The sequence below is a fragment of the Oncorhynchus masou genome, chromosome 22, assembly GCF_036934945.1.
Source record: "Oncorhynchus masou masou isolate Uvic2021 chromosome 22, UVic_Omas_1.1, whole genome shotgun sequence".
NCBI classification, from domain to species: Eukaryota; Metazoa; Chordata; class Actinopteri; order Salmoniformes; family Salmonidae; genus Oncorhynchus; species Oncorhynchus masou.
In genome coordinates, this window is record NC_088233.1 from 27,508,575 (window position 1) to 27,536,020 (window position 27,446).

General features: G+C 41.9%; 1 protein-coding gene across 1 annotated transcript; it reads left to right on the top strand.

Annotated features, from left to right (window-relative positions):
- The first annotated feature begins 4,298 nt into the window (after window positions 1-4,298).
- LOC135509272 (ubiquitin-conjugating enzyme E2 H-like) lies at window positions 4,299-26,751 on the top strand. The gene is made up of 7 exons (XM_064929786.1): window positions 4,299-4,581; window positions 17,841-17,917; window positions 18,493-18,567; window positions 18,714-18,753; window positions 18,917-18,969; window positions 24,323-24,451; window positions 24,529-26,751. Exons 1-7 carry the CDS (start codon window positions 4,529-4,531, stop codon window positions 24,648-24,650), a joined length of 549 nt encoding a protein of 182 aa, XP_064785858.1. The 5' UTR covers window positions 4,299-4,528; the 3' UTR covers window positions 24,651-26,751.
- Window positions 26,752-27,446: the final 695 nt, after the last annotated feature.

The window sequence follows — 27,446 nt, forward strand, 5'->3', positions numbered from 1 at the left end:
GCCTGGTGCGTGGTGCCGGCACTTGTGGTACTGGGCCGAGGACACGCACCTCAGGGCGAGTGCGGGGAGGAGGAACAGGGAGTACTGGGCTCTGGACATGCACAGGAAGCCTGGTGCGGGGGGCTGCCACCGGAGGGCTGGTGCGGTGCAGGCGGATAGAACGGACCGTGCAGGCGCACCGGAGCTCTTGAGCACCGAGCCTGCCCAACCTTACCTGGTTGAATGCTAGCGGTCGCCCTGCTAGTGCTGCGAGGTGGAATAGCCCGCACTGGGCTGTGCAGGCAAACTAGGGACACCATGTGTAAGGCTGGTGCCATGTACGCCGGCCCAAGGAGACTCACTGGAGACCAGATGCATAGAGCCGGCTTCATGGCACCTGGCTCGATGCCCACTCTAGCCCGGCCGATACGAGGAGCTGGTATGTACCGCACCGGGCTATGCACCCGCACTGGGGACACCGTGCGCTCCACAGCATAACACGGTGCCTGCCCGGTCTCTCTCGCCCGCCGGTAAGCACAGGAAGTTGGCGCAGGTCTCCTACCTGGCTTCGCCACACTCCCTGTGTGCCACCCCCCCGAGAAATTTTTGGGGCTGACTCCCGGGCTTCCATCCGCGCCGCCTCCTCACCAGCGCCTCTCCACCAGAGCCTTCAGCTCTTCTTTGGGGCGGCGATATTCTCCTGGCTGTGCCCAGGGTCCTTTCCCGTCTAGGATCTCCTCCCAAGTCCATTTCTCTAAATAGTTCTGCCTCTCCTGCTGCTGCTGCTGCTGCCTCTCCTGCTGCTGCCTGTTACCACACCGCTTGGTCCTTGGTTGTTGGGTGGTTCTGTAACGGTTTTCTTCCTTTGAAGGAGAGGAGGATCAAAATGCAGCAAGGTTAGTGTTCAACGTGTTTAATATAGATGATAAACGAGAACACTACAAAATAACAAATGTGAAAACCGAAACAGTCCTATCTGGTGCATAGACACAAAGACAGAAGACAACCACCCACAAAACCCAACACAAAACAGGCAACCTAAATATGGTTCCCAATCAGAGACAATGACAAACACCTGCCTCTGATTGAGAACCATATCAGGCCAAACAACAAACCCAACATTGAAACACAAAACAGAATACCAACTCAGCTCACTTCCTGACCAACTCTAAAACAAAGAAAACACAAAAGAACTATGGTCAGAATGTGACACTTATCAAGACAACACATGTTCATCCCTTCTGCCTTCGATCTGGCGGACTCACTAAACACAAATGCATCTTTTGTAAATAATGTCTGAGTGTTGGAGTGTGCCCCTGGCTATCCATACATTTTTAAAACGAAAAATTGTGCCGCCTGCTTTGCTTATTTGAAGAAATTTGAAATTACATATACTTTCACTTTTGATACTTTAAAGTATATTTAGAACCAAATACTTTTAGACTTTTACTCAAGTAGTATTTTACTGGGTGACTTTTACTTGAGTAACTTTCTATTAAGGTATCTATACTTTTACTCAAGTATGACAATTGGGTACTGAGCTACAACTGGGAAACTAAGTTTTGAACTTTCAACCAAATCGGAATTGTAAATTGGGAACGTGGGGCTCTTTCTAGAGCTACAACCTGATGTCATCATGATTCAACCTTTTTTTTCAGAGTTCACATTTGTTTTGAAAGCACTGTAAATCCAGAGAATTCCAGACTTTGATGACAAAGTTTGAAGACAAAATATGCCCACGAAGGACCACTGCGCCACCTTCCTGTTCAAGTGAGCACAGCACAACAAGGTGAGTCCAAAAATGTCTTGTATGCTGCTGCGTAAATTATGTAATATGTCGAGGGAGATATGTATACTGTAGCTAAGAAAGTAATACTAAGTGTATGTTATGTAGTAAGTTAGCTGTTAGTAGCCCATGTGCCTCACCCTAATCATTTGATCTATTTTCACCTATTAATTTCGCCTACTGTTCTGACTTGGTGGTGCATATGTAGCCTATAACCTGATTTTGAGAAATTGAATCATTGAATATTGTAAGAGTATTCATTGTCTGCTTATATGCCCCCTTTATTTATCCTATGGTTTCTGACTTGGTGTACAGGGAGAATGGCCTATGTTCTAAATTCTGTCGCTGTACATTTCAAAAGTGCTGAACAAATAGTTATATTTACTACATCCGTCCTAGCTCACTCATTAATATCTTAATAGATATTACAAATTGCCTCTTATCCGCTTGCCGTCCCCTTTATGCCATAGCTTGTACATCTCAATTGTCAGTAGAAACCACATTTGTTTAAGCAAGTCAGCCACATCAGCTATGGTTTTTTTAAAGGCAAGACATGAAGCTGAATGAACTGTTTCGCTGCCAGACAAGGCTCTGCTGATAGCAAGGTGTAGCAGTGGTAAGGTGTTGGGGCTGCTGTTGGGACTCTGCTGTTGGGACAGCTTTATGTAGGCCCTAACAGTTTGTCACCATTATAGTGCAATTGTCACCATTATAGTGACCATTATAGTGCAATTAATGTATTGTTTAGTGTTATGTTGTATAGTGGTTTTGCTGGCATGCATACCACGTTTTTTCCCCCCCACCAAGATTTTCATGCTAAAATCTCCACTGCATTTAGCTACATTAGATAGATAATCCAGAGATTCTTACCTTTGCCTCAATTCGGTCCAGATCATCATGGAATTTTTAGTTATTTATGATAGCCACATTATCAGCTAATTAACATTTCATTTGTTGGGGGTAAATACAGGCAAATATAATCATGTACTTTCATATTTGTTTTATTATCTTCTTGTGGTTCAAACATAATGCATAATGAACATCATCAACATGGGAAACATGATATGCTAATAAACTGTGTGCAAATGATGTTCATTGGGTTGAAATGTTCATAGAAAGGGCCTGAGATCAAATGCAATATTCAAACCACTAGAGGTCCACGTTTTTAGGTAGGAGCTCCAGCTGTTACACATTTTTTCATGAGGCAGAGAGAAACATTCTACAGATAATTTTATGCTATTCTACATGTTTTGCCATGAGACGAAGATACATTTTTGCATTTTTAAAGCAAAAGTCCTGCTATTCTACACATTTTTCTATAAGGGTGAGAGAAAATGTTTAAGTTTTGCCATGGCTTCTGACGTGTTGATAATGTTATCTGTGGAGGCTGATTGAGTGTTTGGTATGCTAGTGCTGCTTCATTAAAATATAACCAACCTACAGCACCAGACTACACTTCACTTGCGTCATACTTTTGGTATTGAGAGATAAACATGGTAATGCTTTCACTGATTGCACATAAACTTTGAAACAACGATGGTTTACGATTTGACAAGAGTGATCTGCTCTAACGTGCCCAGGAAGTTGGTGAAGAGCAACTACAGAAACTTGCAGTGGACTGCAGCAAAGACTGGGCACGTTCGAGCAGATCACTTTTGATAAGTCGTTACCAACCTTGATCACAACCTTTCAAAGTGTGTTGCATTATGGGGATAAAAAATGTCCGACTTGTGCCTACATGTTGACTGCATGAACTTTATAAAAATAATGTGATCAAAGTTCATGAAGTTTTATCTGCAGTCGACTTCAAATTTCTGCAGTTGCTCTTCACCAACTTCATCCTGCTGCAATCACCTGCATTGTGGGAGGCTCTATTGTCAACCAATCGTGGGGGTGTTTTTGTTTGACCCATGTGAACATGATCAAATACATGACTGAAACAGGAACCAACTTTGCTTCAATTCATGTATACAGTGGATATGTACAAATGAATGTGTTATGAGCCTCTTTCTCTCACCAATTGATTGTACACACATATTTTCAGCTTGAGTGTGTGATATGGGAGTTTGAGACATGTTTATTTCATTATAAAGAACAATTTTTATAAACAATGGCAGCACTGCCATGTTGCACTGATTCTTGCTGTTGGAAAACCACATCAGTGTCTGAATTTCAGCTTTCCCAGATGCACTTCCCCCGACTTTTGTCTACAGTTGGTTGCTTTTGCCTTACCATTCAAACAAGGCAGGGAGGCCTGCCTTAATCAACCAATTGGCGCCAGGGGGAACAGTGGGTTAATTGCCTTGTGCAGGGGCAGTATGACACATGTTTACCTTGTCAGTTTGGGGATTCAATCCAGCAATTTTTCAGTTCCTGGCCCAACACTCCTACCCACCAGGCTACCTACCGTTTTGCCTCTTCCTCGCTAACTGCAAAACGTAGTGTACTGTGATCACATGATTTCTGTTCATGCAGTTCACACATAGGCACAAGTCAGATAATTTATATCCCCATAATGCAACACACTTTGAAAGGCGTAACAAAAGTAATCTGCTCAAACGCGCCCAAAGCTTCAGGACAGGACAGGACAGAAACGAACTAGGTAGAGAGAGAGAGCGACATACGTTAGCTACTGTTGAGAGAAAGTGCAGATTTAGATCGATGGACAAACGTGAAAGGGATACGATATATTTGAAGTATTGAGCTAGTATTGAGCTAGCATCGGATCGTTATTACGTTGACACTTCTCAAAGGAATACAACAATGTCGTCGCCAAGTCCAGGCAAGAGGCGAATGGATACCGACGTGGTGAAACTGTATCCTTTTCTGAACATAAACAACAGACAGGATAAACATCTTTGTCGTATTTTAACTAGTTAGTGACAGGTCTCTAGCATTGATTGTTTATTGATAAAAGACAACTGACGTGTTGTGTAAGTGAACAATAACTGCTGAATGTTGTTAGATTTTCTGACAAGAAAAGCAGATTTTGTTTTGATCAGGCATCACACGATTCGTTTCAGTTCTGTAAGGTTAACGTTACATTGTTGCCAGATATAGGTTAAATATTTTACCCAACAGTGATATTTTCTAGATATGTATGATCAAACATTTTTGCATGTTTGCTCAGATCAGACAATTACAGGTGCCAGTAGGCCAATTTGATGACATTTGGGCAGTTATCAAACAATGTAATTTTGGCTTGCTTAATAGTGAAGCTCTCATCAAAACAGCCCTTGATTGTTTTCTACAATGAATCATTTATTTTATGCAAAATTAACATAGCTTTATCCTTTAAACGACGATGGCTAGAAAAAAAACTAAACAACGACGCTGGCCTTGTTGAGCACCATTTTCTGCGAGCTATGATCCGTCATCCGTCCAAATGTAATGGTCTTTCTTTACAATCTAATAATGTTTCCTTGGCTTTATGTCTGGGTATTTAGCTAAGATATCTCGATTTTGTAAAGTAATTTCGGTTGACAGTCCCGTCATTGTAACGTTAGCTGATCAATATGTAATCGTATCAGTATTGACATTGCACGCGTAGCTAACGTAGTCTTGTTTACGAGTCGTTTACATGTGTCAAGTTTGCCAGTTCGCTACAGACAGGCCTACTTCTGTTTTCCACCCGTGAGTCATTGGGGAAATATATTAAACAATGGGGAAATGTTTGTGGTAAAAATGTATTCCCATCTTAAAGTAGTAAGTATTGTAGTTGCTAACTAGTTATTATTGTTATATTTTTGCATTTGTGTTTTCCTCCCTAACAAAGCTGTGATGTGGTGGTAATTGAATTACTAATATAATCCAAGTTCTCATTAACACTAGTTCTTAAAAACGTGCATTGTAACCTTTTACACCGAGGTATCAGAATGTAGACATTATATTTTATTTCACGTCTAGTTATTTAAGTTTGCCTGAAAGGTTCAGACGGCATGAGTTGAATTGTTTTGTTTTTATGCTCCTGCAGCGTGAGCTAGCTCCTCGATTGGTCAACCTGTTACTACCCGGAAACTGGTAGGGGGCGGGACTATATAAGCAGCTGATCGAGTGACAACAAACCCTGCTTGCACAGGATGGGGGTGCTGGGAATTGACCGAATGTACTAGTTAGTAGCTAGGCCTATCGGTCTTAAAGAGGTTGTTTTATTTTGGTGTAAAATGCATGCTGTTAAATATTTGAGTAATATTTGACACTATAGGCCATTTTTGGAGAAACCATTCGATTTTGTTGTTAGACGGTTGGTGTTTAAAAAAATATAGTGTCCTAATCTCATGACGTGTGTAAGAGAGAGTTTTCTGATTCATGATCACTCAATATGTCAGAATAGGAGCATTTCAATGTAAAAAATAAATTCATAGAAGCATGTCAAATTGGGTGCCAAAGCGAAGAGTCTTATTTTAGAGAAATAAAAGCTACCATTTTCCATCCCATAAATTAGGAATAAGCAAAGGCTTTGATTTCTGGTCAAACAGATGGAAAAGTGGTCTAAGAAAACATCTACCAGAAAAATTCTTAGAAGGTATTAAGAATACATCAAAACACAATAATGTTGAAGTAAAGACCCCTGCCAACTAATATCAACACTTTTATATTTAGTTTTGTAAAAATTATTTGCCTTCTGTAAGTTTAAGAAATATTGTCATTCTGTTACCAAAACCCCACATATATTTAAGATTCTTTAATTTCTCTCCCTTATGAGGAGGGAATATAATAAAACTTCAGAGGTAACAAGTAAAGGTTTTACATACCAATTAGTTGTTTTTACTGATAAGTTTGTTTATGAATAATTAAGTGATTAAAACTCACTGAAAATCAGTAACAGAATGGCTGCAATTGCATTGGCTACAATGGGAAATCATAGTAGTCACAAACCACAGCTACCTGCTACTGTCCTCTCTTCCACTTAGGTGGTGGGCCGAAGCAGAAAAGAGGGAAGTTGATGGGTCGAGGTAAGAGCAGATTGTCTTGTACGGTGGTTCGTCCTTTAAAAGTTGCAGTGTAAGCTGTGCTGCAGAATTCTATGGCACGTTATTTAAGTGCCAACCACTGGTACCATTAATGCTAGTTTGACCACCAGAGGGCATCTTTGAGAAGCATTTGATACCTTTCAATAGTGGCTGTACTAGAGAATTTAAAACCTTTTTTGTAAGATCATTGTATATGGGACAGATTTTAAGAAATGTTGCTTAATTGATTTGATTATTATGGTGTTTCTACTCCATGAAAAATTAAAAACCCTCTGGGTTTCCGTTAGGATAGAACGGAAAATATGGTGCTGTACTACGTGATGGTCGGGAGTAGGCTACAGTGCTAGGCTATTTAGCTAAAGAATCCCTGTGTCGTGCGCGAGCACGTGGGAGACTGGGGTTAAATTCCCCAATGGGGAGGAAAGGAGTAGGCTGTCCTTGTAAATAAGAATTTGTTCTTAAAATGTCTTAGGAATAGCACACTTTTTTTTTTTAAAAATTCGCCTATATGACATACCCAAATCTAACTGCCTGTAGCTTAGGCCCTGAAGCAAGGTTATACATATTCTTGGTACCATTTGAAAGTATACACTTTAAAGTTTTTGGAAATTAAATGAATGTAGGAGAATAACACAATAGATCTGGTAGAAGAAAATACAAAGAAAAAACCAACCAGTCTTTTTCTACCACCGTCTTTGAAATGCAAGAGAAAGTTCATAGTTCTAGCCATCACTCTGGTTGTAATTCCGATAGTGTCAACAAGATGGCAGCAGTGTATGTGCAAAGTTTCAGATGGATAACTTGAAGAATGACTGACCTACAATAATTTTAGTGTGAAGTCCCCAGGTACATTTGGGCAAATCGTGAAGGAGACATTCGCATTCATATTCCATTTTTTCTGCAAGAATATCATCAAATCGGTATACTTGGACTTAGATTTAGCTTTCCAAGTATTAGTAGCCATATTATAAATTCAACATTTGCAAACAACCCGTTTTCATAACTTCATGACTCTGAATATTCTTATAATTTTTGTCCAAAATGAAAAGGCATGCGGTCGTACAAGGTTAGTAGCTACATTTTATGACATATACATGGTTTCCGATACTCCCGTAAAGCCCAGCTCATTGGATATCTAGCTAGCTTTGTTTGATCCCAATTGGTGCTTATTTGACAAAGATACATTCGTTCACCGGCGTGCCATGAACGCGGCACTCTCTGACCAAATATGATATCCTATAGGATATACTACACCCCTAATGATATAGTGAAGTCTTGTTACTTTCTAGGATCTCTGAGGAATAGATATGAACGTGATTTGACTCGTTCAAACAGCGTTTAGGGTGAGATTTTCAGATTCCTTTCTTTGGAAATTGAACGAGTGGAAATACAAAATCGATCGTGCATGCTATAGGGATCTTTTTAGGATATGAAAAAGGATGTTATCTAATAAAACGACACTTCATGTTATCTCTGGGACCCTTTGGATGATAAATCAGAGCAAGATTTCAGAATGTAAGTAAACATTTCAACTTCAGAGGTGAATTTGTCTAACCTATCGTGTTAAATAGTGTTTTGTTGTTAGGAGCTATCCTTAAACAATAGCATACAATTTTTTTCGCAGTAATAGCTAGTGTAAATTGGACAGCTTAAATTCTTGTTAATATAACTGCATTCAGACGATATAAGCTTTCAATTTAAGCTTTCAGCCAATATAAGACACATATCCTTAAGAAGTTTTTTTTAACTGATTCCATGTGTTATTTCATAGTTGGGAAGTCATAACTATAATTTTACAATGTAGAAAATAGTCAAATGAAAAGGAAAAACTCTGAAATGAGTAGGTGTGTCCAAACGTTTGAGGCATTCGAGACGATACTACAAAAAAAAATACATTAATCATCTCAGCAAGGTTTTAACCGTGGTCGTGGAGCAGGGTGGAACTGCAACTAAAATGTAGTTTAAATAACCATCTGCATTTTGAGTGTCTTTTCTATAGTTATTTTATTAACGAAAACATAAAGATGTTGATGAAGAAATACTGTACCACTGTTTTGAGTTAGAAATGTAACACTTCAGAGTACTTAAGCATTGAATACATTGCAGGCAGGGTGATGTTCACACCAAAATTAGCCGGGCTATGAAGAGTCTATTGTCCTGATAATTGAGCTACAAGTGTTTGAAAACCTATTTTCAAAATGCAACCAGATGTCCATCACTACTGTAAATAAAAGCACAGCATCTTGTTTACATCTTGTTTACATTCTTTATTGTAACCACAATGTTACAAATCATTTGTATCTACCTTTCCAATTACTTTTAGAGTTTGGGATTCATTTGATTAATATTATGGTATTTATATTTCAAGTTAAACGAAAAACCCTCTGGGTTTCTGTTAGGAATGGAATGGAAAATATGGCGCTGTACAAAGTGACGGTCGGGAGTAGGCTACACATTAGTGGGCTATTTAGCTAAAGAATCCCTGTGTCGTACACGGGAGACCGGGGTTCAATTCCCCAACAGGGAGGAAGGAGTAGGCTGTCCTTGTAAATAAGAATTTATTCTTAACTGACTTGCCTAGACATTTCTACTCTATACTTTTAGTCTAACCAATACCCAAATGGAGATTCAGTCAAAATAAAAATGTAATTGATTTATCAAGAAGAGTCCCCATGCTTGTGTCAGAGCAGTGTCAGAGCAGTGTGAAACATTGCTAAAACGGTGCTATGATATAATTCTCCCCCTACCCTCCATCTAGGCAAGTCTGTTGTCCAGCTACCTGCAACAACAGCGGGAACATTTCCTTAGTCAGCACCATTATTAGTGCAATGCCCCTTAGTGTTGCTCTGTGCTACCCAGTCTGGCGGAGTGGGGTTCAAACTCCCTCCCTCCTCCGTTCCCCATGGGCTAAGTCTGTCTTCTGTGTGCGGCTCTATGGCCCATCCCGTGCCCCCTGCCCTTCGCGAGCTTTCAGTAGATACAGCTGGAGAACTGCAAGGCAATCCCATTGTGCGCCACTCGGGAGCCATGACCAAAATATATTGTCCTGCTACTAACAGTGTTAATAATATATCTGAGAATATCCAAGGGGCTTTTGTATAATTATAAATTAATAATAATCACTTTGTTTAAAAAATAACAGTATTTTGGAGATTTTGATTTCAAATAACGTAAAATGAGCGAGAACAAGGCCATTCCTGAACATGGGGTGAGACATTATTACTAATTTGTAAATAAAGCCAGTTTGTTACCTAGAATTATTTCTTTCTGTTTTCAGAGGGAGAGAAACCAAAAACCTACAGTCATCTCATGGGTCTCCCAGTCGAGGCCGGCACAGGTATTGAACCAGCATCTGGAGCAACACAGCTTGTACTGCTATGCAGTGTCTTAGACCATTGCGCCACTCAGGCACTGTACAATGTGACCGGTCGGGAGTGGGCTACAGTACTACAGTAAGAGCAAAATAATCCTAACATTAAAATAATAAAATACTTTTATTATAGCTGTGCACTATTATCAGTTTCTATTTAGGTTTATGTCACCCATTCATTGTCAGTTAGAGACACGGTAAGAGCACTGATTATGCTTTTGGATCCATCTCCCCCTTGCGCTGGTCTGGAGCAATGAAATGGTGAACCACAAAATACTAAACCACAAATTACCTCTTAAGTACCGCAGCATAATCACAAAACCTTTAGTGGCGCAATCGCTGTATATGATGGTAAAACATTCTTATGATGACTATCACATTTGTTGGCACCTTCAATTCTTACACATTTTCTGGTGCCAGGTTTCCTCCAGATGTGACGCTTGGCATTCAGGAAAATTTGTTCATTCTTGTTTCTCATGGTCTGAGAGTCCTTCAGGTGCCTTTTGGCAAACTCCAGGCGGGCGGTCATGTGTCTTTTACTGAGGAGTGGCTTCTGTTTGGCCACTCTACCATAAAGGCCTGATTGGTGACGTGCTGCAGAGATGGTTCTAATTTTGGAAGGTTCTTCCATCTCCACAGAGGAACTCTGGAGCTCTGCCAGTGTGACCATCAGGTTCTAGGACACCTCCCTGACCTGGACCCTTCTCCTCTGATTGCTCAGTTTGGCCGGGCGACCAGCTCTAGGAAGAGTCTTGGTGGTTCCAAACTTCTTCCATTCAAGATTGATGGAAGCCACTGTGTTCTTGGGGACCTTCAATGCTGCAAAAGTTTTTGGTACCCTTCCACAGATCTGTGCCTCGACACAATCCTGACTCAGAGCTCTATGGAAATTCCTTCAACCTCATGGCTTGGTTTTTGCTCTGACATGCACTGTAAACTGTGGAACCTTATATAGACAGGTGTGGGCCTTTCCAAATCATGTCCAATCAATTGAATTTACAACAGGTGGACTCCAGTCAAGGTGTAGAAATGTCTCAAGGATGATTAATGAAAACAGGATGCATCTGACTATAATTTCAAGTCTCATAGCAAAGGGTCTGAATCAAAGCTGTCATCAAGGCAAAGGGTGGCTACTTTGAAGAATCTCAAATATATTTTTTGGTTACTATATGATTCCATATTTGTTATTTCATAGTTTAAGTTTTCATTATTATTCTACAATGTAGAAAATAGTAAAAAATAAGGAAAATCTCTGGAATGAGTAGGTGTGTCCAAACATTTGATGGTACTGTAAGTATTCACACCCGAGTGTGAATGTCCTTGAGTGGCCCAGCCAGAGCCCGGATTTGAACCCATTCGAACATCTCTGGAGAGACCTGAAAATAGCTGTGCAGTGATGCTCCCCATACAACCTGATAGAGCTTGAGAGGATCTGCGGAGAAGAATGGGAGAAACTCCCCAAATACAGTTGTGCCAAGCTTGTAGTGTCATAACCAAGAAGACTCGAGGCTGTAATCCCTGCCAAAGGTGCTTCAACAAAGTACTGAGTAAAGGGTCTGAATACTTATGTAAATTTGATATTTATGTTTTATAAATGATAACCTGTTTTTTATTTGTCATCTTTGTTATTGTGTGTAGATTGATGAGGGGGAAAAACATTTATTGAATTTTATAATACGGCTGTAAAATAACAATATGTGGAAAAAGTGAAGCGGTCTGAATACTTTCCGAATGCACTGTATACTGTCTGGTTTGAAATCAATGCATGGATATCATGAGAAATTAGCTGCCTTCCCAGGCAGTTCTCTCAAGACAATCATCTCAATTGGATCGGTTGGATAAATAAAGGATGGATTTGGGCTGTATCAACTAAATGAGCAGTGGCCTATTGAGTGGGGCAGTGGTCTGTCTGAGGGGTCTGTCTGGAGATGCAGGAGACTGGCTGATCTAACAGGCAGCTGGGGCTCCCTGAGCTGAGCTTGCTGCCATCGCTGTGATGCCTGGGAGCAGGTTCACACACACAGCACTTTTGACTGTTGGAAAGGGAGATGTTTGTTTTTTGCCATTTGGATATTTAGTGTTTGTGTTTTTGTGTGTCTTTATGCACTTGTGGGTGTTCCTGAAGCTTAGCAGCAGGTGGGGTCTGGGTATTGCGGTAAATCCTTCCTTCCTTTTTTCCAAACCAGCATAGTCTGTTGCCTTTACTCAGTCATTAGGACTTGTATGTTAGTCTCTGAGCCCTCAGCTCTCTTATCTGATGAGCCTGGTAGAAAAGCTTGCACACAGTAAATGGAGTGTTTTTAACCCAGCACTAGTGGAGAAATGTGGCATGTCCATGATATCAGCCACCCAATGTGAGGACTGGCTGGTGTTTACTCCAGGCAGCAGAAGACCTGTGAATGTAGAGTGTGCTCAATTTAGAACACAGCACATGACTGTGTTTGTCAGGCCCTAGTCTCTTCCTTTGCACCTTCTGGTTCTTTCAGTGTTTGCTTATGTCTGTGGGTGCACCACAGGAGGCTGGTGGCACCTTAATTGTGGATGCTGGGCTCATGGAAATGTCTCGAGCAGAATTCGTGGAATGGTATCAAATATCAAACACATTGTTTCCAGGTGTTTGATGCCATTCCATTTGCTCTGTTTAGGACTTTTATCATGAGCCATCCTCTCAGCATCTTCCTGTGTTGTGTGCACAACAGGTTTTACCCTAAGTCTATTAGGGCAACCCCCTGTGGAAAGACAAGACCGAGATAAACCGTTCCAAACTGCATCATTGTAACCAGGCTTATTTCTAGGTCCTGTCTGTTGTAGGTCACAGTCACCGCTGCCTGCCTTGCCTCTGTCCTTTATTCTAGGCCATTGTTCTTTAACCTGGCTTCTAGGGACCACAGGGTGTGCAGGCTTTTGTTTCAGCCCAACACTAACACACCACCTGATTCAACTAATCAGTGGCATCTGCCCTATCCTCTAGGATAGTATTTCCTAAACCCAATAAAATAAACATTTCCTTTAGACCCACAGACATGCAACCACAACCTAAGTGTTAGTCTAGCTGCAACTCAAGACAAGTTAAATAAAACCCAACTGTGGGTCCTCCTGATTGACATGAAAAGACACCATTTTGGTAAACCTATTTCACCAGGCCCTCTGCTCTGGTTGTAGGTGGAGTCTGTGTTTAACAGACAGGTTAGTCCAGGTCTGAGTATGGCATCTGATTACCATAACAGTGAGGTCAGTAGAAGGTCTTTGGCAGTTAGCTATCCTGGACTGAGAGACTGAAAAACAGCTTCTATCTCAAGGCCATCAGACTGTTAAACAGCAACCACTAACATTGAGTGGCTGCTGCCAACACACTGACTCAACTCCAGCCACTTCAATAATGGGAATTGATGGGAAAGGATGTAAAATATATCACTAGCCACTTTAAACAATGCTACCTAATATAATGTTTACATACCATACATTATTAATCTCATATGTATACGTATATACTGTACTCTATCATCTACTGCATCCTTATGTAATACATGTATCACTAGCCACTTTAACTATGCCACTTTGTTTACATACTCATCTCATATGTATATACTGTACTCGATACCATCTACTGTATCTTGCCTATGCTGCTCTGCACCATCACTCATTCATATCGTTATGTACATATTCTTTATCCCCTTCCACTGTGTATAAGAAATTAGTTTTGGAATTGTTAGTTAGATTACTTGTTGGTTATTACTGCATTGTCGGAACTGGAAGCACAAGCATTTTGCTACACTCGCATTAACATCTGCTAACCATGTGTATGTGACATAAAATTTGATTTGATTTATATATACAGTGGCAAGAAAAAAGTATGTGAACCCTTTGGAAATACCTGGATTTCTGCATAAATTGGTCATAAAATTTTAGCTGATCTTCATCTAGGTCACAACAACAGACAAACACAGTCTACTTATACTAATAACACACAAATAATTATCCGTTTTCATGTCCTTATTGAACACACAGTGTAAACATTCACAGTGCAGGGTGGGAAAAGTATGTGAACCCTTTGATTTAATAATTGGTTGATCCTCCTTTGGCAGCAATAACCTCAACCAAATGTTTTCTGTCGTTGCAGATCAGACCTGCACAGCGGTCAGGAGTAATTTTGGACCATTCCTATTTACAAAACTGTTTCAGTTCAGCAATATTCTTGGGATTTCTGGTGTGAACTGCTCTCTTGAGGTCATGCCACAGCATGTCAATCGGGTTGAGGTCAGGACTCTGACTGGGCCACTCCAGAAGGCGTATTTTCTTCTGTTGAAGCCATTCTGTTGTTGATTTACTTCTGTGTATTGGGTTGTTGTCCTGTTGCATCACCCAACTTCTGTTGAGCTTCAATTGGCGGACAGATAGCCTTACATTCTCCTGCAATATGTCTCGATAAACTTGATTTCATTTTTCTATCAACGAGAGCAAGCTGTCCTGGCCTTGAGGCAGCAAAGCAGCCCCCAAACCAAGATGCTCCCTCCACCATACTTTACAGTTGGCATGAGGTTTTGATGTTGGTGTGCTGTACTTTTCTTTCTCCACAAATAGTGATGTGTTCTCCTTCCAAACAACTCAACTGTAGTTTCATCTATCCACAGAATATTTTGCCAGTTGCGCTGTGGAACATTCAGGTAGACTTTTGTAAACTTCAGATGTGCAGCATGTTTTTTTTGGACAGCAGTGGCTTCTTCCGTGGTGTCCTCCCATGAACACCATTCTTGTTTAGAGTTTTACGTATCGTAGACTCATCAGAGATGCTAGCATGTTCCAGAGATTTCTGCAAGTCTTTAGCTGACACTCAAGGATTCTTCTTAACCTCATTGAGCATTCTGCACTGTGCTCTTGCAGTCATCTTTGCAGGATGGCCACTCCTAGGGAGAGTAGCAACAGTGCTGAACTTTCTCCATTAATAGACAATTTGTCTTACCGTGGACTGATGAACATCAAGGCTTTTAGAGATACTTTTGTAACCTTTTCCAGCTTTATGCAAGTCAATAATTCTTAATCTTAGGTCTTCTGAGATCGTTTCTGTTCAAGGCATGGTTCACATCAGGCAATGCTTCTTGTGAATAGCAAATTCAACTTTTGTGAGTTTTTTTTTATAGGGCAAGGCAGCTCTAATCAACATCTCCAATCTCGTCTTGTTAATTGGACTCCAGGTTATCTGACTCTTGACTCCAATTAGCTTTAAGAGAAGTTATTAGCCTAGGGGTTCACATACAATGTGAATGTTTAAATTATGTTTAAATTATGTATTCAATATAGACAATAGAAATACAATAATTTGTGTGTTTTTAGTTTAAGCACACTATGTTTGTCTATTGTTGTGACTTAGATGAAGATCACATTTAATGACCAATTTAGGCAGAAATCCAGGTAATTCCTAAGGGTTCACACACTTTGTCTTGCCACTGTAGAAGTACAGGTGTGAGCGGCAGATATCAGATCCTAGGGGCAAGTCGGCAGCTGAGGTGAATGTTGGATGAATCCTTTCCTGCTTCAACTTGCTTTTCAGCCTGTTTGAGCTGGATTAGACTTGAGATCCCCACGAGGAGTGTAATGCACATGAGGTAAAATACATCAACCCATATACAGTACACAACAAGCTAGCATTTTTGCCTTCTCGTGAGCTGGAATAGGCTCTATGACTGCCTTATTGAGAAGGGAAGTTTAGGCGATCGTGTCATGTTTTTCATTGGGAAGGAAGTGACAGGATGATGAAACATGGAATAGCTGTTGCTACTGGTGTGTGTGTGTGTTTCAGGTGAGAGTAACACACACTAAGGTCTGGATTCATGTCACACACTCAACATGTCCCTGGATTCTCCTGCTCGGTCACCAACACATCCTGTAATCATGACACATCCTCCCTACAGTAGCACCTCCCTCCCAACCACCACCGGTGGGCAGTGGAAGAACCCTCTCATGTTGTTTCCAGTCCCCTTGGTCTGAATGACAGATTTCTTCACATGGAAATATCTGGATCATACTTTACTGTGTAGTCACACTGGACAACAGTGGATGCTACGCATACCCACACACACACACACACAACCATGTGTCAGCCATGTCTCTGATGCTGAAGGGAAACCTTTCTACCCAGATCGTCTCTCTATCTTTCTCTCTCTGAGGTTCAGCTGCTGCTGTATGTCAAACGCTCTTCCTCCTCTCCAGCTCCTCCTCTTTCAAATTCTCAGTTTTCCTATTTCTCTTTCTTTCTTTTCTTCTTTCCCATTATTTTCCCTCCCTGAGCCGTCTCTTAACCCTGGTGAACTAGAACATTGGCCAACTGAGCTGAAACAATTCATTGGTCTAAACAATACCAGGACACAGGTGTCAGAATGTGGAAGGTCATTCCATCAATAAGTCTGGAGAGGCTAACTCAAACCCCAGAACCCCAGTGATTGATGCCCAGCATGTAGCATCAGGACAGGGATCCTCATCAGTCCAGAACCTGGTCTCCCAGAGCCCTAGTTGATGGGACACTGGTAATTTCTTATTGTTTTGGTTCCTATTCTCCCCAGAAGAGAAGATTATACCTGCAGTTAGTTCTGGGTAGAGTCTGAGGTTGTCGTGGGTGTAAGTTCTGGTTAAGGTTATATTTATATTTGGTGTTTCTGATCCCTGGTTGACCTTTTCTTCTGACAGCAGGTCACGCATTTTGCTGCTGGGATTGCACACTGCAGTATTTCACCTAACATACAGGAGTTTGTCAATGTGATTTGTTTGAATTCTTTGGGTTTTGTGTAATTTGAGGGATATGTGTCTCTTATATGGTTGTACTTTTGGCAGGAGGTTAGAAAGTGCAGCTTGGTTTCCACCTCATTTTGTGGGCATTGGCCACATATTCTGTCTACTCTTGAGAGCCAGGTCTGCCTATGGCGACCTCGCTCAATATCATCGCTATTATTCAGGTGTTCTGCCACTGTGTACTCTGTTTAGGGACAGGTAGCATTCCAGTTTGCTCTGTTTTTTGCTTAATTCTTTCCAATGTGTCAAGTAGTTCTCTTTTATTTATATCTATAAAAATTTGGTTGGGTCTAAATTGTGTTGCTGTCCAGGGGTCTGTTTGTGTTTGTGAAAAGAGCCCCATAACCAACTGGCTGAGGGGACTCTTCTCTAGGTTCATCTTGCAGGTTAGGGCTTTTTGATGGAAGGTTTGGGCATCACTTTCCTTTAGGTGGTCGTGGAATTTAACGTCACTTCTGGATTTTGTTTTTTCCTAATTCTGCTCTGCATGCCTTATTTGGGGTTTTGTGTTGTACTCAGAATATTTTTGCAGAATTCTGCATGTCGAGTCTCAATTGGGTATTTGTCCCATTTTGTGAATTCTTGGTTGGTGAGTGGACCCCAGACCTCACAGCTATAGAAGGCAATGGGTTCTATAACTGATTGGAGTATATTTTTTGCCAGATCTTAATTGGGATGTCAAATGTTGTGTTCCTTTTGATGGCGTAGATGGCCCTTCTTACTCACTCACTCACTCACTCACTCACTCACTCACTCACTCACACACACAGACCTCTGTCACACTATTTAGTGCACTACTTTGGACTAGTACCATTTCTCCCAACGAATTGTATCTTATTTGTAGCTCATTTAATTTGCTTGTTTACAGACCTTTCAATATTTGTTTGTACTGTTTCCCTCTCATTGTTAGTTCATTTTCAGTCGTGTCTTTTCCTTAACAAATGCTCAGCATCGAGAGCAAGCATGAGGTCACCATTCTCAGTGGACTCAACGAATTTGTGGTCAAGTTCTACGGCCCACAAGGAAGTAAGTAGCCTTGAGCCAGAACGGCTCATAGGGCAGGAATCTCCTGTTTCTGTAGCACGAGGCAGCTTGATGTGCAAGTACACCCCCTGGACCGGATCTATCGCAGGGCAATACCCCCATAATGCTGAGGGCCAAGCAGAGATGCATCAGGTCCCATTTTTTCTAGTCTTCAGTATCCTGGGGCAGTAGGTAGCCTAGTGGTTAGAGCATTGGGCCAGTAACCGAAAGGTTGCTGGATGGAATCCTGAGCTGACGAGGTCCGACTCTGTCGTTCTTCCCCTGAACAAGGCACTGTTCCCTGGTAGGCCGTCATTGTAAATAAACATTTGTTCTTAACTGACTTGCCTAGTTAAATAAAGGTTAAATAAAATGAATGACTCAGCTAGGGATTGAACTCACAACCTTCAAATCTCAGGGTGGACACTAACCACAAGGCCACTAATATGGTAAGTGTTTTCATAAACATCCTCACTGGCTAATTGTGTCAATGCAAGATCTGTATGTCTTCCTCCCAGTGTGTGAACATGTGGTTGTATGTGCAGGTGTGTGTGTTTCTAATCAAATGTTGTTTTTAGCACCGTATGAAGGAGGTGTATGGAAGGTACGAGTAGACCTACCGGACAAATACCCCTTCAAGTCTCCATCTATAGGTACAGTGTATCAATGCATCGGACACAACACTCCATGTAATATACAATTATAAACACAACTGGTGAAAGCATTATGGAAATGACAGTAACACCTTTTCAAGCCACAGGTTTTCTATGCAGACTGACTGTTATTGTTCTCCTCGCAGGATTCATGAATAAAATCTTTCATCCCAATATTGATGAAGCGTAAGTTCGTTTTAGTAGTTAGCAATTAATGCATGTTGATGTATAGGCCTGGACAATATTATCAATTATCCATGATGTTTGTTCGATGTTAGCCTATATCACAAAATTATTCTCACAATTTTGATAATTTTATTCTTTCTCTCTCATCTCCCCTCTCCTTCAGGTCAGGTACAGTGTGTCTAGATGTCATCAACCAGACATGGACAGCCCTGTACGGTAAGTAACAGTTCCAAAATGTCTACTTGGATATATAATGGACATGGTACCACCTCAGTTTGACAATGTTTGAAACCTACTGAATGGTTTTTTCCATGACATGGGTACATACCTTTTCTCTCATCAAATCTGGACTGTTGACTGTAAGGAGCAGCTGTGACAAGCTGATATAAGAGGGACAGACTGAAAAAAACAGGTATAGAATGTCTATATAAACTTAAGTAGCTCCCAAATGAGCATTATTGTCAAATCTTGGTCAACTGAAAGTCATCTGTTCTTTCCACCAATTGAAGGGTCAACATTTTTAAACGTATATCTTTCCATATATAGACACACCGTATGTGTTTGAATAAAATCAACTATATGCATTTAGCTTGTCTGATGTTTGTCTCAGCACACTGTGTGACAAAATAAGACACAAATGACTCAAAGGGGAGCCAGAGATCAAGATATCCAGAAAAAAATATAATACTTAACCTGACACGACCATCCTCCTCCTTCTGGCTTTCCCAGATTCTTCCGTTACTCTCCTGAAGTTGCTGGTAATAGGCTACACGAGGAGTCTGCAACCTGTCTCATGTGGAATGCCAATTTCTCACCATTTCTATCTATGTGTGTCAGTTTTGGTTTTCATATGCACATTTGTTTCATGTAATTTATAATAACATCTTCGCATTTCAAAAGAATTGTAATGTGGGTAATCAAAATTCTATCCAAATCTAAATGAAAATGCAATCCTAAAAAGTAACTTCTATTGCCATTGCCAACTATGTGGAAATAGCCTACATAAAGCTGACAAATAAATATTGCAGCCTGCAGGTAGAAAATATTTGATGAAAATAAATATCCTAGAAATCACATTGGCAACGCATGGCCTATCTGCAATGAACCTGAAACATTGTATCAACTATTAACTTGTGCTAGCAAGCTTGAATCGTTCTATAAAAAATTCTGGGCTCTCAGTTTCCCACTACAGTGAGTTTAGGACAGACACAGGTAGGCCTATTTTATGACTTTTCCACTGGATCAGAGCATGTCATTTACCACGCCGAGTGGTTATCAAAAGGGAGAGGGCTGGAATTTCTTTTCAAATATATTGAGGAACTGTCCTTTTCAATGGATGCAGAAACAGACTTTTTTTGCTGTTTGAGGTGAAGAAAACATTACTTTGAGAAGCTCCACAGCTCAAGAGTGTGCAAAGCTTTCATCAAGGCAAATGTTGGCTACTTTGAAGAATTTCAAATATAAACTATATTTTGATTTGTTTAACATTTTGGTTACTACATGATTCCATATGTGTAATTTCATAGTTGTGATGTCTTCACTATTATTCTAGAAAATTGTAAAAATAAAGAAAAACCCCTGAATGAGTAGGTGTCCAAACTTTTGAGTGGTACTGTATATGCTACTGCTCGACTCAAAAAAAATAAAAAAATAATCTTGGTCGACCAACAGCCTATCCACCAAACAATCAACAAGTCGACTAATTGGGCTCAGCCCTAATTGCCAAAGAGAAGTTTGTTCCTATCATTAAAACCTGTACTAACAATTGACCTTTCTGCGGTAATGTGTACTCTGTTTCAACAATTATAAAGACTGTCAGTGGGACATACCAGACGGGGAATAGTATGTTTGTCTTTTAAGCAGGGTCAATAGGTTTCAACATGATCGGAACAGAGCACCCTTTGTGGTTTGAGTTGTGGCCTGATTTCCTGCTTCAGAGCAGCGGTGCCAACAGAGATGGTAGCCTCGCTTTGAGTTCCTAGGAAACTATGCATTATTTAGTTTTTTTATGTGTTATTTCTTACATTTTTACCCCAGGAAATCTTAGGGTTTATTACATACATTCAGGAGGAACTATTGGATATAAGCGCAACGTCAACTCACCAGCATTACGACCAGGAATACGACTATCCTGAAGCAGATCCTCTGTTTGGTCCACCATCAAGGACAATGGATCGGATCCCAGCCGGCGACCCAAAAGAACGGCGCAGCAGAAGGGGCAGACGGAGCGGTCTTCTGGTCAGGCTCCGTAGACGGGCACATCGCGCACCTCTCCCGAGTATACTACTCGCCAATGTCCAGTCTCTTGACAACAAGGCAGACGAAACCCGAGCAAGGGTTGCCTTCCAGAGAGACATCTGGGATTGTAACGTTCTTTGTTTCATGGAAACATGGCTCACTCGGGATACGTCATCAGAGTTGGTACAGCCACCCGGCTTCTTCACGCATCACGCCGACAGAAACAAACTTCTCTCTGGTAAGAAGAAGGGCGGGGGTGTATGCCTTGCCTGATTAACGAGACGTGGTGTGGTCATAACAACATACAGTAACTCAAGTCCTTTTGTTCACCTGACCTAGAATTCCTTACAATTAAATGCCGACCTCATTATCTACCAAGAGAATTCTCTTCGATCATAATCACAGTCGTGTATGTTCCCCCCCAAGCAGACACATCACGGCCTTGAAAGAACTTCATTTGACTCTATGTAAACTGGAAACCACATATCCTGAGGCTGCATTTATTGTAGCTGGGAATTTTAACAAGGCTAATCTGAAAACAAGGCTCCCTAAATTTGATTAACATATCGATTGTGCGACCTGGGCTGGCAAAACCCTGGATCATTGTTATTCTAACTTCCGCTACGCATATAATGCCCTCCCCCATCCCCCTTTCGGAAGAGCTGACCACGACTCCATTGTGTTGCTCATAGCCTATAGACAGAAACTTAAACAGGAAGCACCCGTGCTCAGGTCTGTTCAATGCTGGTCCAACCAAATCTGATTCCACGCTTCAAGATTGCTTCGATCACGTGGACTGGGATATGTTCCGCATAGCGTCGAACAACAACATTGATGAATAAGGCTGATTAGGTGAGCGAGTTTATTAGCAAGTGCATCGGTGATGTTGTACCCACAGCGTCTATTAAAACATTCCCCAACCAGAAACCGTGGATTGATGGCAGCATTCACGCAAAACTGAAAGCGCGATCCACTGCTTTTGATCAGGGCAAGGTGACCGGAAACATGACCAAATACAGACAGTGTAGCTATTCCCTCTGCAAGGCAATCAATCAAGCTAAGCGTCCGTATAGAGACAAAGTAGAGTCGCAATTCAATGGCTCAGACACAAGAGGTATGTGGCAGGGTCTACAGTCAATCACGGACTACAAAAGGAAAACCAGCCCTGTCGCGGACCACAATGTCTTGCTCCCAGACAAATTAAACAACTTCTTTGCTTGCTTTGAGGACAATACAGTGCCACTGACACAACCCGCTACCAAAACCTGTGGGCTCTCCTTCACTGCAGCCGACGTGAGTAAAACATTTAAACGTGTTAACCCTCGCAAGGCTGCAGGCCCAGACGGCATCCCCAGCCGCGTCCTTGGAGCATGCGCAGACCAGCTGGCTGGTGTGTTTACTGACATATTCAATCAACCTTATCCCAGTCTGCTGTTCCCAAATGCTTCAGGAGGGCCACCATTGTTCCTGTTCCCAAGAAAGCTAAGGTAACTGAGCTAAACGACTATTGTGCCGTAGCACTCACTTCCGTCATCATGAAGTGCTTTGAGAGACTAGTCAAAGACCATATCACCTCCACCCTAGACCCACTCCAATTTGCTTACCACCCCAATAGGTCCACAGACGACGCACTCACACTGCACACTGCCCTAATCCATCTGGACAAGAGGAATACCTATGTAAGTATGCTGTTAAATTGACTAAAGCTCAGCATTTAACACCCATAGTGCCCTCCAAACTCGTCATTAAGCTCTAGACCCTGGGTCTCGACCCCGCCCTGTGCAACTGGGTCCTGGACTTCCTGACGGGCCGCCCCCAGGTGGTGAGGGTAGGTAATAACATCTCCACCCCACTGATCCTCAACACTGGGCCCCACAAGGGTGCGTTCTCAGCCCTCTCCTGTACTCCCTGTTCACCCATGACTGCGTGGCCATGCACACATCCAACTCAATCATCAAGTTTGCAGACGACACTACAGTTGTAGGCTTGATTACCAACAACAACGAGATGGCCTACAGGGAGGAGGTGAGGGCCCTCGGGTGTGGTGTCAGGAAAATAACTTCACACTCAATGTCAACAAAACAAAGGAGATGATCGTGGATTTCGGGAAACAGCAAAGGGAGCATCCCCCTATCCACATCGACTTGACAGTAGTGGAGAAGGTGGGAAGTTTTAAGTTCCTCGGCGTACACATCACGGACAAACTGAAATGGTCCACCCACACAGACAGCGTGGTGAGGAAGGTGCAGCAGGGGCAAACTACCTGCCCTCCAGGACACCTACACCACCCGATGTCACAGGAAGGTCAAAAAGATAATCAATGACAACAACCACCCGAGCCACTGCCTGTTCACCCCGCTATCATCCAGAAGATAAGGTCAGTACAGGTGCATCAAAGCGGGAACCGAGAGACTGAAAAACAGCTTCTATCTCAAGACCATCAGACTGTTAAACAGCCACCACTAACATTGAGGGGCTGCTGCCAACATACTGACTCAACTCTAGCCACTTTAATAATGGAAAAATTGACCAGATTAAATCAAGAATAGTCTGATAGTGGAGAATATTATCAAGTGCTTGTCAAATTGTGAATGAGAGACTGATGAAATGTGTACAGCCTGCGCAAACAACAGGGCAGAGCTCATGCCTTTTATGCAACATTTTTCAAGTCATCATTAGAGTTGCATCATGCAGCCTTGGCATGTATAAAAATCTAAACATATAGCCTAACTTTTGTATCACAACTAAAGTTGCATAAATAACTCTAAATTAAGCATATAGAGGAGAATCTATTTCTTTGTTAACGGCTCAACACAGAATAGCCGCATGTGCGCACTCCCTCTGAAATCGTTTGGGGAAAATATCCTTTCTATTTTATTCAGCAGTTGAATTCTTCATACTATAAAATAATGCCATGGAATTCTAAGCAAATCGTATCTGCTGAAATAGCCAGATCAGGGCCTAACGTAAGCACATCTCAGAATGTGCTGTTCTGTTATACTGAAATTGGCTGCATTTTCTTCATATCATGTTTCTTTAGACCGGTCTAAAATAAATAATGGGTTTATCGTAATGGTTTAGGCTATATTAAATGGATGTTTTAGACTTTAAAATGTAGATATTCCTAATTGTAGGCTATGTGTGGAAGCCAGCAGATGCTAAATGTGTTTAAGTTAATTCACGGTAAATTACCGTGAGACCATTAGCATTTTTGTCATGACAAGTAGTAGTAGTAGTACAGCTCATTGAGTGTTTGCCTTGAGTAGGGTGCACTTTATCACCTCTCTACCCCCATAATGTAAAACTCTGGTCGTCCCTCCTCCCCTTGCAGACCTGACCAACATCTTTGAGGCGTTCCTGCCCCAGCTGCTGGCCTACCCCAACCCCATCGATCCTCTCAACGGAGACGCTGCTGCCATGTACCTGCACCGACCAGAGGACTACAAACACAAGATCAAAGGTGAGACACACACACACACACACACCAACCAGATGTCCCATCTGACTCCCTCTCTCTCTTCCTCCTCTCTGTTCCAGAGTATCTCCAGAAGTATGCGACAGAGGAGGCTCTAAAGGAGCAGGAGGATGGAGGCGACTCCTCATCTGAGAGTTCCATGTCAGACTTCTCCGAGGATGAGGCTCAGGACATGGAGTTGTAGTGAAAGGGAGACAACCCCCACTCCCCTCACACACACAGACTATCATTTCCTAAAGAGCAGAAAGACTATTATATACATATAAACATGGCCATTTTTTTTATTACTAACCAAGGATTTTTATGGATTATATGTATGAGAAGCGGCGGTGTGAAATGTTAAAATGTCACCCTCGTCTAGATATTCTTTATAACTCAGTCATAGTCCCCCTCTACCACCACCTCCACCTTTACCTCCACAACCACATTATTACCCCCTCTTACCCAGAAAGGAGTGCAGCATTCCCAGGATCCTAAATTCCCTCTGCTGTGGTCTGGGTCGCATTCTCATCGACCGTTGACCCACTATCCGCTGGGTAGGCAGAAAGCGGATTTTTCTGTTTTTCAGGGATACAATATTTTCAACATAACTTCCGTTTCCCCTTAAAAACGGATGTGGGGACTCAGCTCAGGCGCCTGCTACATTAGGTTACCTTTGACCCAACCCTGATAGAACTGATGGGTTGAGACCAGAGAGCAGTGCACCATGGGAAGACAAGAGTGTCAGACTGTCATTGTCATGACGGAGACAGGGATAGAATGTTTATACTCAGTAACCCGGCCACCCCCCACTCTAGTTTGATTTTTAATTCTCAGAATTGTTCTATATTTGATTAAGTGTGTGAATCACTGTTTTGACAGGCACAGCTTTTGACCCTCCCCCTGCTCTCAGAGAAGCTCTCTGGCTCTAGTGCACGGCCCACTGTTTCTGGAGGCATTACCACAATAAGGAATCGCACTTTGAGATGTAATTTCACTTGTTAACTTTCTACATTTTGGGGGTTGGAAGCTACTATCAGGACCACCACATGATCACTCCTTCCCAAGGATCAGTTAGTGGGTTTCATCCAGACCAATCCAATATGGCTGCCATTGACCTCTCTGTCAGGCCTCACCCCAGAGGCCAGTATATCCTATCCAACCACCATACCCTGTTTGTCATAGAAACTGTTCAGTAAACAAGCCTTTTACCCTGTAGTCAGGACCACCAGCGCACCAACCAAGAGACCTTACCACACCTCTTCACACCAGAGTTGAAAGGGGTGTTGAAGGTGGACTGAACATCATTTATTTTCTTTCTTTTTTCTCCTCTCTGCTCAGTGACTCCTTCAGAGGCTTGCTACTTGTTGTTTTCACAAAGGGAGGGTAGGAGTTCTCTGATGTGTCTGTGTGAGAGCGAACCAATCTTATGTTTTCAGACCCAACTGACCCCAATGGAAGCGAACCAGACTACTAGAGCCATAGTAGTTTGTCATCCTCGGTGACAACCCTAACACACAACACAACATGAAACAACACACTGTTGTCACTCTGGAGGAGAGAACCACAGAGACTAACTACTGTCATTCCAGAAGCTGTCTGTCACTAAACAAACTCACATAATCATGCACCAGTCACTCCTTTAGCCCTCCTCTTCCTCCTAGTTATCCTCTTCATCCGCTTTCTCCTCCTCTCCGTTTTAGGAAAGTGTTTGTGATTCTCCAAGCATCCTTTGGTACCTTGTGACATGATACAGAAGTGAAGTTGTGTAGGACATTGAGTTTATATGCTGTAGAAAAAGAGAAAAGACACCTCTTGTGTGATGGATGGGTTTCTATCTAGATGTCAGCAGTGTCCAGTCGTATCCACACTGAGGGCCAGTATATGGCCAGGTTTCATTCCTTCCAAGCACTGTTTGGATTTCTGCCTTCATAGAAGACTATTATTAGTTGAATCAGGTGTGTTAGTGCTTGGTTGAAACAGAAGCCTGGAGCCATACAACTGGCCCTCTGTAGATAAGACTGGACAGTCCTGATCTAGGGGTTGGGTTGGATTGAGAAGTTGTGTCGGACAGGGCAGGGCTGGGAGGTTGGAAGGCTAGCTTGGGATGTGTTGGATGGAATAGGGAGTGACATGGGATGGGGAAGGAACAAACCAGGTCCTTGTTGCCTGTTGCTTATGTTAAACTATAATATGTGTAGTTTAGGGCTTGTTAGTGTGCTGGGTGGTGAGTCATAATTATAATCTATAGTTGTATTTCTTCTATCAACCTGTTAAGGTGAACAGATAAATACATTTTGTTTTAATTTGAGTTGACTTATTTTTTTCTCCTGGTTTGAATCTGATCTTCCAAAGACATGTTGCATCCCTGTCTCCTCTCCCTTATGAAAATACCCCCCTCTGTCTGTATTCTCAGTTCAGTGTGCAGGTGGACTCATCTAGCCTGGGTGTCTGGCTGTCTGCTGTAGCCAACTCCTTTGTCGTTGTTCTTATGTAAATTTGGTCTAAAGCAGAAATGCAGAAATCACTGTCTGATATCCAGGCTAGATGAGTGCACCTACATACTCAGACTGGCTAGCAGACAGTGTTTTTGGTTTTCAGCCTGTGTGATCACTAACTCAGGAGCAGCACATTGGGAGTGCTCCAGGATTTTTCTCCCTTACTATTGTCATCATTAAAAGGCTACTCATCAACCAACACAGGGTGTCCCATTCCTACCACAGTAAACTATATGTGCCCAAACCTATCCCAATGTGCCCAATTCTATATCCTATCCTCATCTGTGTGCTTAGTTATATAATATCCTATAGGTCACATTCTGATTGTTTCAGATAGAAATTGGTCATGGTTGTCTGTTCCACACGAGAGGATCTTGTCCATTCTGTACATGACAGATCTATTTCTGATTTTCTTAACATTATGCATCTAGTGTTGTAAGTGAAAGGTCTAGGTCTTAGACTGAAGGAGCTGGTTGCATATTACTGGTTTAATGACGGGGACT

Excerpts from the sequence above, each read along its gene's own strand:
- LOC135509272 (XM_064929786.1), top strand. The coding sequence starts at position 4,529 with ATGTCGTCGCCAAGTCCAGGCAAGAGGCGAATGGATACCGACGTGGTG. Across the intron at positions 17,918-18,492 it reads GTTCTACGGCCCACAAGGAA|CACCGTATGAAGGAGGTGTA; the intron begins GTAAGTAGCCTT and ends TGTTGTTTTTAG. Across the intron at positions 24,452-24,528 it reads CTACAAACACAAGATCAAAG|AGTATCTCCAGAAGTATGCG; the intron begins GTGAGACACACA and ends TCTCTGTTCCAG.